The sequence below is a fragment of the Chlamydotis macqueenii genome, chromosome 10 (assembly GCF_036417535.1).
Source record: "Chlamydotis macqueenii isolate bChlMac1 chromosome 10, bChlMac1.mat, whole genome shotgun sequence".
NCBI classification, from domain to species: Eukaryota; Metazoa; Chordata; class Aves; order Otidiformes; family Otididae; genus Chlamydotis; species Chlamydotis macqueenii.
The window spans coordinates 4768254-4782264 of NC_141565.1; the positions used below are offsets into that span (position 1 = coordinate 4768254).

The window sequence follows — 14011 nt, forward strand, 5'->3', positions numbered from 1 at the left end:
TAATTCTTCCCCACCGGAGAAGAGAGCTGAGGTGGTTTGGATTTTTTTTAATCCCCTGACAACACGTTCTTTGGTGCCTGGTCTGTGTGAGGTTGGTGTTTGTCCTCTACCACTGCCTGCTTCTCTGATTCTGAGAAGAGCGGCTGAAAGCATCACCTCTCTGGTGTTCCAATGCCTTCTGTTGAGAGAGGAGCAGCCGGTCTCTGTTATAAGGCTCTCTGGCCAGACTCTCCTGCAGAGCTGAGGTCAGCTAGCACAGCCTCAGAGCCTGGATATCCACATAGGAGACTCGCTTCTTCTGCCTCTCGTGCTCCAACAAGACACTAGGCTTCTTTGTTGAGCAGTTCTGGGAGTTTGTCAGGAAGGAGGGATCTGGATGTACCTCTGGATGTTGTGCATGCAGTTGCCTGGATGAAGCTCTTAAACCTCAGTGCCCCTGTAAAGGAGGAGCTGCTGGGTCCTGTGGGGAGCTGTGACACCCACTAGTGTTACATTGCACCCAAGCCAGGCTGGCAGGAGAAACTAATTTCCTTCCAAAGGGCTCATATAGCTCTGTTCTCACACTGTGCCAGGTTTCTTGGGCAAACACTGACCAAAGAGGTTAAAGCAGCTGTTTCCCAAATCAGCTCCTGCCAGCAGCTCTCTTAAGAGGCAGCACCTGCACAACTATAGAAATGGGTACAGGTGCCAGCCTGAAGATGTACCAGCTGCCTCCTGGTTCTGCCCAGGGGTGACTGTTAGGGATGTGGATTTAGCTTTTGGACAGGCCACCTCGAGATCACAGTGACGTGCTGGGAATCATCATTGAGACGGCACAGGTAAGCGTTGCACTGCTGGTGCATTCCCCCAGCAACTGGCACAATTCTTTCTCTTACCCTTTGGGAATCAGCATCAGGGACCCACTTTTGCTGCTAACTGGGCATTTAGGGATGTTGAGAAATGATGTCTCCCAGCACAAATCCCTCTTTTCCTCCAGAGCCGCTCCCTCTTCCCAGAGTTTGAGTCTTTTCCTTTCACCAGAGGCTGTCCTGCAGGGCGCTTGCCTGAGCGCTGGCTGCAGAGAAAGCGTTGCCAGCGAAGGCTCCGAGCTCTTCATTCCATGGACATAGAAGTGAGTTTGGAGACACATCTGGGAGAGCCTCTGGGCTGCTCTCTTCCCCATTTACGGTTGATGTGTTCTTAGCGGACGTTTGCTGCTGCACAGAACATCCTGTGCTCTGTTCGCCGCACAGATTGAGCTGTGTTGGAATTGATGTGTAATCCCATGGTTACATGCTCCAGTAAAAGAACATGCTTTGGTTTGAGTGTGGGATTTTAAAATGCTTAATCAAATATGCTGAGTTCTCTAGGTGTAAATTTAGCCCTTTAAGGCAGAGCTTTCCAGCCTGACTTTTTTTCCAGCATGAGTTTGCATTGAGATAATGTTTCAATATTGTGCTTCGAACCTGTGAGTAAGGAACTGGGCCTTCCTTCATTGTTCTCCCAGCTTCCTTACGGCGATTGCTAATTGTGAGGCAGCCCTGGGGAAAATGCACAGGAAGGTCCTGGGGTGGATTAGTGCATTGTACTGTGCTTAATCTTTATCTTGTTTACCAGAGTTACGGGGTGAGATGATCTTTGAGGAGAAAGGTGGCCCTATAACAGAGTATTATGCTTCAGCGTTTTGGAGGGAGAAGGGAAATCCTTGTGTTGGGAGCAAAGGGAGCCTTTCAAGCAGCTGTTGTTCCAACACAGAGTGCAGGCAGTAGACCGTGATGAATCAGAAAATGTGTATTGATGAGGCAGAGCCATGTGGACCCTTCCCTAGAGCCCTCTGAGTAATGACACTCAATATGCTAAATATTTAAATTCTCTTAAGTTTTTATAGTTTAGGTATACTTTTCAAATTCAACATGATTCATACTTTTTTGGGCACTGGAACAAGTGTTTGGTATGCATGACCTTTTTAGCGTACCCTGTAACAAGTCCTTAACTGTCCATGCTTCTCTTTAGCTGTGGAGTGGGAGCGCAGTCAGTAACACCAGAGTGCAGAACTTATCCCCCTTGGACCTCTTATCTCCTGGTGCTCCCAGACCCTCACTGTCTGAACTCTAGAAATCCTCTTCTGACCCCTTCGTACTGTACAGGAAAGGCTTTCATTTTAAAATTTCCACATTTTTCCAGTGATCCTATAATGCCGATCTGCAAAGGTGCCCTTTTCAGAGGGGCAAAGGCAGCTGGAGGTCAGAATTCACTGGACAGGGAGATGTTAGGGCTTTCACTGGCAGGTGGAAGCTTCGCTTCACTGGATCAAATAAAACTTTCAGAAGTGTTGAAATCTCCTTAGAGGGTGAAATGCAGAAGCCATTCGTATCACCCACCACCCAAAGCTGCCCGTAGAGCATGTAAAGTCTTAAGCACATTGTGTGTTTTTTTTCAAGCTGCAGCACATCCCAGTTATCAGAGCCGTAACTGGGAGCTTGCCTGTGCCGACTGAGTGTGCAAAGTGAAGCAAATGCTGTGTTTAAAAGATACGCGCTTTGAGAGTCCTAACTTGGAAGTGGATTAGAGTTCAGAATTGAGGCAGTAAAATATAGAGAACTGGCGTAGTCTGAAAGGCAATTTCTGTGTGTATTTGCGAAAAGGATGTCAGTTGGGGGGGGAGGAGTTGTAGAAAGATGTTGAGACTTGGTTAAACAAAGTATGGCTGGTATCCAGGGAGTTTAGAAATCGTAGGAAGAAAACTGGAGGTGTCTCAGCAGGCTAGATGGGGTGTCTGTGGAAATGAGGTGCTTAAAGGATGCAGGTTGGCACCTTCTGCTGAAGGACAAATGAGCTGGGTAACCGGGCAGGAAGGGAGGCCTGAGGAGGGCTGCCTGGGAGCAAGGAGAAATGGAAACTCGTGTGTCACGGTGGATAGTTCCAGGGCAAGTTGGTAATGGTTTTTTTTTGTGAGAGGAGTTTGGAAAAGAGGCACTGAGTGCTCCCTGGGATAAAATAATCCTTATATAGCATCTTAATCCATTATATTTAGCTCCTACGTCTTTAGGACTCTCTAAGTTATCCTTCTAACGCCTCAGTTCTGTGTTAGTGCCAATTTTGTTTAAAATGCCTGTTAGTGATGTGTCTGAAGTTACGTTCTGTTAACTTGGGATTGATGGTGACGTCTTTGGGCTCTCGGTCTCAGGCCTCCTCTGACCTTGAAGACCATGAGCCCTGAGCATGCCATGCTGGTTAGCGTTAGATCATTGTTGAAATGAAGGCTTTACTGCTAAATGCTGCCTGCTCTTCAGCTCCATAGCATCGGTGATGCCCAGGAGCCAAACATCCTCGTTTCCAGGTGACCACTAACACAATGTTTATGCAAGATTCATCTCAGTCTTGATAGAGACCTGTAATAATAATACAGAGCGAGGCTGGTTGGATCCACTTGGTGATGTAACCATTCCTCAGGGATTCACCGCTTGTCAGACCGTCCTTTTCCCCTGTATATATTGAATCTCCTACCTTGGCTGCCAGCTACTCTCCAGTAGAGTACTGGACACTGGTAGATCAGGCCAGTAAAAAGAAGTCCCTGAGCTGGTGAGGGAGCTGGAGAGCCTTGGGGAAGGTCCCACTACACTAGGAATTTGCTTGTGGTTACTGTTCCTGTAGGAAATGCCAGATTGCTGCAATACCCTGCAGCAGGCTGCATTGCTCTCGTTTCTTCATCCCTCCGTGTCACACTCCATTTTCTAAATGTTTAATTACAGATGGATTGTGGTTTGTGGGTTCACAGCTTTTCTCATCTGTGTTTTGTCAGAGGTAAGCAGATGTACTGCCTGTTGCTCAGTGAAGTTGAGTCCCGTGTACAACAGCTGCCAAGGAGCTCGGAGATAAAAACTTCAGCATATGGAAAAAGTGGGATGAGAAGCCAGTTTCCGTGGCTGAGATGATCTTGTTTTGAAACATATCCAGCTGGTCTTTTATCCTCCCAAGTGTCTTGGTGTTGGCCCTCTGCTCCATCCCAGGAAGCTGCTGCCTCCTAAATTCGACAAGCAGCTGGGGATGTGTGGGTTAAAGGGACCTTTGGTGTTTGACCCTGTCTGCTGCTTTATCTGAAGATGAATACCTTAGGGGAGAGAGCCTTCTGCTCTCCCTGCCAGCTTCCCTCCAGCCTCTGTACAGAGATGAGAATTGTGCCAGTGAAACAGGATGCGATTGTGTAATTTACATTGCATTGCGGTTGGGTTTTAGCATTTGCATTTATAATCCATACTCAAACAGGAGAAAAAACTGAAAGCAGTCTGATTTGTGGTTACAATTGGAGAACCTGACTTCTGCTGTCAGCCGCTTCTCTCCCTGTGCTGTGCCGTCCAGTGCAATTTGGAGGCCAGGACTGGAAAATACCCTGAGGATGGGGAGAGCTCGCTGCTCTAGGAAGCGCTGCTGGGACCACGGGCTCCCTCTGCGCTCCCGGGCTGCCTGCTGGGGTACTGGCTGAGGCTCCCAAAGGCAATAAGCACCAGTCATTAATCCATTTAAATCATTTTAAAATGATGGATATAAAATGATTTTTTAATAACCATTGTAATGATAGTAAATATGTATGAGGGTTGAATTAACATCATGTAAATGAGGTTAATTCTGGTATTTTAATGTGGCTGCTTTGCTGCGCTGCCTGTAAGCATTCTTTTGTCATAATCGCTGTATGCAATTTTATATCTGTTTACAAATGATATTTTCAGTTCGTTTTTGACACGTGGAATTATCTCGAGTCTTCTGACTTTGTTATTACTCAGTGAGAAGGATACTAGAACCTTTCAGTTCGTGGCAGGGCTGTTTCCCATGTACTCAAGCTGTGAACAATGTCAGGAAATCGTTAGCTGAAGTGGTGTTTGGTTTTGTGCACGAGCCGCCTGCTGGAGGAGATCTGACTGTGGTTTGCTTGTGGGGCAGGCGCCTCCGTTGAGAAGCGTGGGGACAGTGCGCCCTGCACTCTGTGATTGTAGCCAAGGAGAAACGTTTGGCTTATTAGTCCTTGTGGATTTGGGGGCTCCAGCGCTGAGCCTTGGTTCTGTTCCCAAAATTATCAGTACTGCTCCAGGTGTGTCATCTGTACAGCTGAGGCTGACAATTGCTATTCCACTGAGCCAGGTACCCATGGCCTTTCTTGTGATGAAGGACAGTGGCACGCAGTTACCAACCCACTGGAAGAGCTGGAGCACGTTTCCTCCACAGCGGCGCTGGTTGCTACATCCACGTCTCCGTGCGGTTTGGCAGCCCCTGTGGCAGCGGCTGAAGCATGACCCGTGGGGTGGAATACTTGGAGAGCTGTCAGCTCATTAAGAGGCTCCGAAGTGAGATTTACTGAAGTTTTTAATGTTTGGCCAAATTCAGTTAAAGCAGAAACCTGGTTTGATTTGAGGGAGTGTGCTGTGCTCTGAAAGCTCTCCATGTTTCAAATTTTCTAGGTCACTCTTGGATGCTCTAAATTTTTTTTTAGAGAAACAGTTAGCAAAAACTTTGACATTGATGATTTGTATTCTTCTGTTATCTTGGTCTTGGAGAGCATAGCAATACTTTTCTGGCAAGTTCTCCCCCTCTTCAGCCCCCAGTCGTCGTCATTAGAAGGCTGTCAACGAGCATGAAAAATACCAGCATGCCAGCTGGAAATGCTAATTGACAGATAAGCAGCTGAAGTGGGTAACGCGTGCCGTGCCTGACCCACGGCAGTCTGTCTCCTGGCCCCGTCGGGAGCTGCGTCGCTTCCCTGGGAAGTGTGATCAAAGCAATCTGTGCTCACCTACCTGCACTTCTGCCCCTCTGAGTTAGCTGTGCTCTGTTCGGAGCGGGAGGTGAGTTCTTTCCTTGCTAAAGTAGTGCGATTGTGAAGGGGTTAAACTAGAGATTATTTAAAACCAGCCTCATGAGTGGACATTATGTGTGCTAGGAGTGTGGTCTGTTTTTTTTTTTTTCTTACAGTTAGGGTTACATTTACCATTTAGTGTTATTGATATTCTCTTAGTGATTCTCTTGTGATTTAACTGCCTTTGGGGACAAAGAGCTTGGAAACTCCTCTAGTAAAACCAGAACTTCGTTGCCGAAGCCTTGTGCCCAGCTGACACGCAGTCTCCAACGTGCTTGTGGAAGGACTTCATCACCTGTGAATATCATGGCTAAGGTGTTGTCCCTTTTTTGTTCCCCCTCTCAAAGTAACCCATTCCTGTGGGTTTTGCCCCTGCTCCATGAAGGACTTTGAGCCGTTGCTACTTGCTGCGTCTGCTTTCTGCAAACAGGCTTTACGGTCGGTTTCATGGCATTGCTCTGTAGAACCACCTCATGATGGGGTTGCTCGGTTGATCAGTCTCCTGTCAGTCATACTTACATACTAGGCCATCAGCTGTTATTCCAGATGATGCAGATTTTTTAGTAGCTGTAGCTGAAATGACTTGTACTGAATTCTATCCCTTAGACTAGAATCCAGTATTGCATCTCCAACAGACCTCTAAGCAAAAAAACCTGTGTAAATGTTTGAAAGATATCGAACCAGTAGCGTGAAACACTGCTCTCACCAGTAAAGTCCTGATGCTCTGTTTTGATTAATTTGTCAATTCAGAAAAAAAACAGTAGAAACTGCTCATGCCCTTGGAAATCCAGGCATTTCTAGAGCTGAGAGCACGGTGTTCTAGTACTGCAGAGCTGTGCTGCCTTTTAAACCCTTCACTGGTGAATCAACTGTGTGTTTACTGCTCGTTTTGAGGGGGAGGTTCTTGACTGGGAGGACCAGAGAGACATTTCTGTAGTGTACTGATTTAGAAAGAAAAGGCCAAGCTGCTCTAAAGTACAGGATGTTGAAAACCCACAAGGAGAATAAACAGGCATAGTGCAGGTGAGTCGATGGGAGAGGTCCAGGATAAAATGTGTGAATATGGAAGAGATTGTCACTGTCTGGGTACCAGACTGTATATGTAGCATATCCTTAGGCTTACCTCTTTTTTTTTTTCTTTCCTGTAGCACTGTTCCCTGAAATTCTCAGAAAATCTTTGTGATTTCACAAAGATTTGCTCAATTGAAAGTGGGGAACTGAAAAGTAGAGTATTATCCACAACATTTAGCAGAGAAAAGGAAGAAGATACAGATGAAAAAGAATAAGCGGTGACACAGACTAGAGAAAATAAAGGTTCTGAAAATATTTGGGATGGAATCTGGTAACAAAATGAGGAAACGAGGAATTTAAAGTCAGTGAATCCTGACAATGTGTGTCCTAAATGAAGGACTCATTTTGGTGTGTTAAATTATGATTGCAACCTCGAAAATGGCTTTATCAAGAAGAAATCAGTAAGAGAGCTTGTTGGAAAGTGAGCAGGCAATCAGCAAGGTGTTAAGGAAATTAGGGAGTAATTATGCAAGTGACACTTCCTGCAGTCTCCGAGAACTGACTCTGCAGTAGAGACCACATGCACTTAAAAACCATCTTCCATAAAACCAAAAATAATCTTCTGGCAAGTTTTATCCTCAGCGGCTGGTAGAAGGGTGGGGCTGTATGATGTATTGCCCTACCAGAGGAAGTGTCCTCAAATCTAGTTGTCCTTGTTTCCCGAGCTCACAGGCAGGGCTGCAACCGCCTGCTGAGGAGCTGCTGTTCCCGAGGACTTTCCTGGGCTCACGGGGTGGCCACAGCTCTGCTCGTGAGGATGTGCACCCTGCCTTCTCTCCCTGCCTGTGCTGGGTGGGTCCTGAGGCAGACACTGGCGTTTCTAGCCCGCTCTCCTGGCACTGCCCTTCTCTTGAGTGTCTGATGTGGTGTGGTGGGTGCCCTGCCTGGGAGAGGGAGCACGTCCATGTCAGAGGGACCAACAGTCCCAGTGGGGCAGCCTTGATTTCCACTTCCCTGTCTTTCTCACTTGTGTTTCCTCACATGCCTTAAAGAAGGTGCAAACCTTCTCCTAGACATGTGCAGTAGGCCGTATTCCCCACTGTGAATGGGCCCTGAGGAGATTCCTTGCATCTGAAGTTGCAGGACTGTGCTCTGGGTGTGCATGCCAGCCCTCAGCAAGGTTGAGGGATGGCTCAGCTTTCTGTAAGGTGAAGGCAAATCCATGCTGGAAACCAGTGTAGCAGAGAGGAAACCCCTGAAGTGTTCAACACATACAGGCCTGGTAGGAAAGGACAGCTTTGGTCCATAAAAAGCAGGCTGTCGAGAGGGGAGGTGGTGGGACCTGCCTTTACAAAGCAGTGCCTTTGATCCCCAACTTTCTCTGCTGTCATTTTTTGTAGAGGTTAAAGAATTGTTGTACCGCCACAGATTGATTTGCTCCCATGACCTCTTCTCTCCTACTTTACATATTCCCTAGCATCTCCCTCACATTCTGCACAGCAGTTTATGCATGGTTGTATTGTGAGTTCTGAATAATAACTGTGGGAACTTGTTTTCTCATGTTCATGGTTTGCTCTGGGCGCTCTTGTGTGACTAGGCTACTGGTCAGAGTACCTGGGAAGCTTCTGACCTCCTGACCAGAGGTCCCCAAAATAGCACGGGGCCTTTTACAGTGCCCTGGTATCTGTCTGTACCATCCAGCAATGGGCCAGAAGTGCCTCCAGTGACATGAGATGTCTCAGGGCTCCGTGCATTTGTGGCTTGGCCTGCAACCTGCATGCCCAGGCACGGTCTGTTGTCCATGGCAAGTGAGAGCCACCAGGAATCCTTGCTGCTCACTGCTTTTGTGGGCTGATCCAGGCAGGAGCTGGGGGACTTACACCTATGGCTTCATTTCACCCTTAAACCATCTGCATTTCAGCAAAGCTTGTGGATTTGTTGGGCTCTCTCCAAAGCATCGTGCGTGGAGCTGAAAGAGGTGTGTCTTTGTAGGCAGCAGAGGTTCCCTGCTGCTGCACAGGTGCCCGAGGCCAGCCCCACCAAGCACTGACTGCGGGGCCCAGTGTCCTTGCCACGTGCTGGCATGCTTCTCTGAAGGGAAGCCAGGGTGTCACAAGTGACATGAAGACTAACCCAAGTATGAAAATTCGCTCACCTCCGTGGCATTTTTCCTTGTATTCCTCCTCAAGTAGCTGCCGTGAGGTGGTGGCTGGTGTGGAGGAGGCTGTCCAGCTGCCCCTTTCCAGCATGTGGACAAAGCAGGTTAAAGCAATTTCCCTCTCATGCTCTGGTTACTCTGCCTCCGCTGTTCCTTGGAGGTAGCAAAGCCTCTTCTGCCAAGTTCCTCTGGAGCTAGCACACAGCTTTGTAGCCCCGTGCTAGAGCAGGACGCAGGCAGTGTCCCTTCCACTTCCATGGCGAAGCTCCAGCTAACTGAACCGGGAGACTTTCTCCCCCTTTCACCCTGTTTCACTTGCCAAACCTTTAGGAACCAGAGCTTTAACCCCTTTCTTTGCCTCTGATTAATCTGCGTGTGCTGGGCACGTTCGTCATTTACCTCCTTGTCTCAACAGGGAACTCTTTCGATCGGTGGCAAAGAAGTGACCCTTGAGTACACTCCGTGCCCAGAGTTTTGGCGCTGCAAACGTGTAAGTATGCGATCAGAGCGCTGTGCTGTGCTTCCCCTGCTGGCTCTCACGGCAGTGGCCGCAGAGAGGAGCGTTAGGTAATTGCTCAGTGGCTGAAGATCCTTAACAGTGATATCTGTCCTGAAGCTCTTGCCCCTTCTAAACGTCTGTGGCTTTCCCTGCCTTGTTTTTGGTACCCCCTATGAGTGCATGTTGCTTTGACACAGGTAGCAAGTGTTTTTTGCACAGGGCAGTTTCATCCCTATGCAATGGTTTTCTTTAACACGTGGGGAAAATAGTGTGTGGATCCTTTTTCCTCAAAAACCAAAGTGAGACTGATTCTGCCAACAGGAATGGAACAGGCTTTCGCTCTGGTTCATGAGCGTAACCCCAATGTCTTCACTGCCCAGGTCACATGGGCTTTCACCAGTGTAACAGTGCAGACCACCCCTCTGTCCCATGCAAGGAGCCTGTGATTTAGATTTGAGTGTACTAAGTGTGGCAAGGAAGGAAGCATGGAAGTGAGTCCACGTCCAGACAACAGTTAGTGCAGACTGGAACTGGCCCATTTCTGGGGAAACACAGTTGCCCAAGGGTCAGTTTTGTTCCCGTGCCCTTCTTGTGGTCCTCCCAGAATTTTTGGCTGCAGTCAGCTAGGGAGGAGTGCTAGAGCAAAGGGCAGGTCTGTGTTCCCACTGACTGCAGAGCAAGAGATGGTAGCAGGGCAGGAAGAGATCGGTTCTAGTTAGGCTCCCACCTTGACCATTGTATCACACCGGGCTACAAGGACCCTCATCCAGGCTAACTGGATGCACTCCAGCTCCAGCAGAGCTGTTGCTCGGCACCTGGTCTGTGCTTGCAGTGCTCCAGGGACGGAGTAGAGACAGCAGGTTCAGGCAGTGCTTTCACAACAGCTCTCAGTGCAGTGAGAAGCAGTTGGACTCTATGTCCCTACTGTTGCTGTGCGTAAGCATGGCCTGAAAGAGCTTCCTTGTGCCCCAGAGCATTTGCAGGGCTTCAGTAAGAGGGAGAATAATGGTACAAAAGAGAAGCAATGCGTTTACAAAGGACTTGGAGAGGAAGTTAGGAATGCTGTGTTCAGAGAGAGCTGTGAAGACAAGGCGTGTGGCTCTGGGTGGGATAACCATCGAGCCTGTACAGCTCCACCTCTTGGTTAGCAGACACCTCTTCATGGATCTCCCTGTGCAGCAAGTTATATCAGTATCTACAGGTGAGCTCGGATGAGGACTTTGTCACTGCTTTCGGAGTGAGTTGAGATTAGAGAATACAAAAGTGACTTTGGATCCTTTGAAATAACAGAGTGGCTAGCAGTATGGTGCCTAGCATGGACCTTTTTGGTCCGGTGTCACTCCAGAGGAGGAAGGGTCCCATCTCAAGGACTAGTGACGTACCTTCATGATGTGAACAAATCTGTACTCAGAAGTTGTGTGAGAATCTTGTTCCCATGATGAGCCATGTGAGCATTTCCCTTCCATTTCAGCCAAGGTTTCTGCTGCCATTACCCATTCTGTCTCTCACGCTCTCACTGTAACTTTTCTGTGGCTGTTACTTTCTGAAAGCACTGCAGAGTCTGGCATCCTGGAGTGTGCCTTTAAAACGTGACTTCCTCATGCTGTCCATCTTCCATTGCAGTGTAAGGTGTGTACTGTGGGCTACAGATCTTCCTGCTCCTATTGCAAGCTCCCAAGAGATGGTGAGTATATGTGGTCCCCAGTACTTAATCAGTTAAAAGTTTCAACTTCCTTGACAGGTAAGTTTCTCTTCTGAATTCCCTGTGGCATCTGTCTTGGTGGACTAGCTGAGCACTGTGTAGGAGAATTATTAATTGTGCTTCATTCAAACACTTTTCCCTGTCCACACTAAAGATGTTGCATGCAGATGTGTTGCTACCAAGTTTTCTGTCGCTGTGAGGCTTGGTAGAGAGGTGTCTTACTGCACGAAGCCTTTCCTTCCTCTTGCTTTGGCATTGTCCTTCATCCTTGGAGTTGTCCCCTCCAGGACTGTGAGCCAGTACTGCTGGCCGTAGGTGAGATGGCTTCCCCCCAGCCCACCTTCCCTGGGAGATGCAGCTGCATGTTTTTAGTGTTATTCTTTGGAGGCTCTCAGACTAGAGGTCAATCCAGGATTTGAGTTGCTGAACTCGCCTTGCTGATTGTAAGAAGTGCATGGAAAGGAGTTCTGCCCCTCCAGGAGCTTCTCCTCACCCCACCGGCACCTCTGCTTTTGGGGTGGGAGGGCGCAAGAGCCAAAACGTGCTCCCTTGGGGAACTGATTTATTTTGGACGAGCAGGTATTCCAGGCACTCTGTAAGTTTTGACACTCTATCTTGGAGCAGACTTCTAATGTTTTGCATTTCTTACCCACGTACCCCAGGCAGAAGGGCATTAAAATAACTGCTGATGCAGAGCTCTATTTACTGAAGCACTGTCCCTGAGGTTGTGCTTTCCTTGCACTGTGACTCCTCCATCAGTGTTCTGAAGGCAAAATTTACGTAGCTGGCCCAAGACAACTGTGGGCTGTAATAGAACTGCCGAGGAGCAAATTAAACAGAGCATTTAAGGTGCTGTGAAGACAAACTGTGGTGCACACTTCTTACTGACCTGCTTTTGTTGGTTGTGAAAACGTGTGTAATAAGGTAACCTCTCTCTGACTGTCCTTTAATTGCTGGGTGAAACAAAACAACTCTCCAGGCATATACAGTCGTTACTGGAGCTTTGTGTGAGTTCTTGTGTGCTGTCTGACTGATGGTCTTGAAATTAATTTTTGATACGCCTCTTTTACAGGGAGCAGAGGAGGCCCAGAGTCCAGAGGTGGTTCGGAGGAAGGGGATGCATCAGCTGAGCAAGAATCCAGTAAGAGAATTGCTCTCCCCATCTCCAGAGTCGTACTCATGGCTGTGTGGGTTGCATGGGCAGTTTCCACTGCTGCCTGTGCAGACTGGTTTCATGTGCAGATGTTACATGAGGTTCTGCTCATGAAGTGTAGGCAAAACTCTGCATGCTGCAAACTGCAGACAAATCAGTGTGGGTCTGTCCAACATGAGCTGTGCTGACAGCCAAGCAAGTCAAGGTGCACCTTTCCCAACATTTACGTGCAAAATGGTTGTGTGTCCACTGGTCAAACAGAATGAGAGTGGGTAGATGCTCTGAGGGATGTGAAAGAGTGAAGCTTTGCTCTGCCAAGTCTTGCACTCTCATTTCTTTCTCTTTGTGGGAAGAGGCTTCATCAGCAGGTGTAGGGCTTGTGGTGTCTGACTTTGCAGCCCCACAGCTTTGGCTTCCATTTCCAACGGCTTTAGAAGCTCAGATAGGAATCTATTTTGAAGTGAAGCCAGATCCTTCAGAGGCCTTCAAGCACAGAAACTTGATGGGATTTGTCTTCTCTGTACTGCGTAGGTAGGCTGGGGGCAGGGTGTTTACACATGGTATCTGCCTTATCTGTGGTAAGTAGGCATCTGATAAAAGCAAGTGACTATATTGTGATGCATTTTACTCAGTGATCATGGGGGTTTTCCTCTAGTGTAGAGACTGAGTGCCAGTTACTAGTTGGTACTGCTCAGCTGTGGGTGTTCAAGAATACATCAGCCATAGGAAGGATGTCACTGCTATAGGTTGTCCTGGACATGGGAGGAACATATCCAAACCCATCCCTGATTCACGTTTGCCCAGGCAAGAGCCAGTCCTAAAAGGAGGCCAAAAAGCCTTTTGTCTCTGAAAGGAGAGGGCGGGTAAAGGAGCGAAACAAGGTGGTGGAAGGATGAGCGGTATCTAGCTTGTCCTTTACACACCTTGTGTCTGCAGAGTGTTAAGTTATGGGATGTGCAAAGGGCAAAACAGGTTAGCATGTTGTTTTAAGAGGCTGCAGTGGCTGGAAGATAGAAGAAAAACACATACTGAAGCACTGTATGTGGAACCTGTCCATTTCTCCTCTCTAATAGCAGAGACAAAGCTTGAAAAACCTGAGCAAGAGTTACCAGAACAACCAGAATCTCCAAAGCAGCCTCTTCAGCCCTCGGTTCCTGCTCCACAGCAGGAGTGCCAGCCTCCGGAACAGGAGCCAAGGAAGAGAGATGAAGAGCGAGAGCGGCGGCCCTCACAGGAGAGGAGAAGGGACGTGGACCGGCACCAGGAGCTGCCTTCTCAGAGAGAAGCAGAGGAAGCCACACCACAGGATGGTGGAGGAAGCAGAAGTGAGTGGCACAGGGTCCAATTTTGGATTCCTCTTGCAGAAAGGGCAGCATTTCACTAAAACCTCTGGAGGCTGTTTCTATGTTGTGCAAATCCATGGCATCAAGTGATGGTGGGCTGTCAAGCTCCAAAGGTGCTGGTGAATTACCTTTAGGAAAGTTAATTCAGGGCAAGGTGGCTTCAGGAGGGTACAGATAACTTAGTACAGCAGCAACAGTCTCTGTGGCCAGAAGTTCCCCTGGACTGAGCTCCTCTGAGGAGCAGCCTACTTTCTGCTGTGTTTTCTGAGAAGGAAAGGTTAGCAGTTGGAAGGGGTACTCTGAGCATCTTGCAAAGTG

The 14011-nt window shown here is 48.2% G+C and overlaps 1 protein-coding gene across 1 annotated transcript in view; it reads left to right on the plus strand.

Moving 5' to 3' along the window:
* RBM6 (RNA binding motif protein 6) overlaps positions 1–14011 on the plus strand; it is a 56771-nt gene that overhangs the window by 31444 nt on the left and 11316 nt on the right. The window contains exons 7-10 of the mRNA XM_086755617.1: positions 9412–9486; positions 11119–11179; positions 12270–12338; positions 13424–13675. Of these exons, the coding sequence (XP_086611743.1) occupies positions 9412–9486; positions 11119–11179; positions 12270–12338; positions 13424–13675 (457 nt within the window). The remainder of the gene's footprint in view (positions 1–9411; positions 9487–11118; positions 11180–12269; positions 12339–13423; positions 13676–14011) is intronic.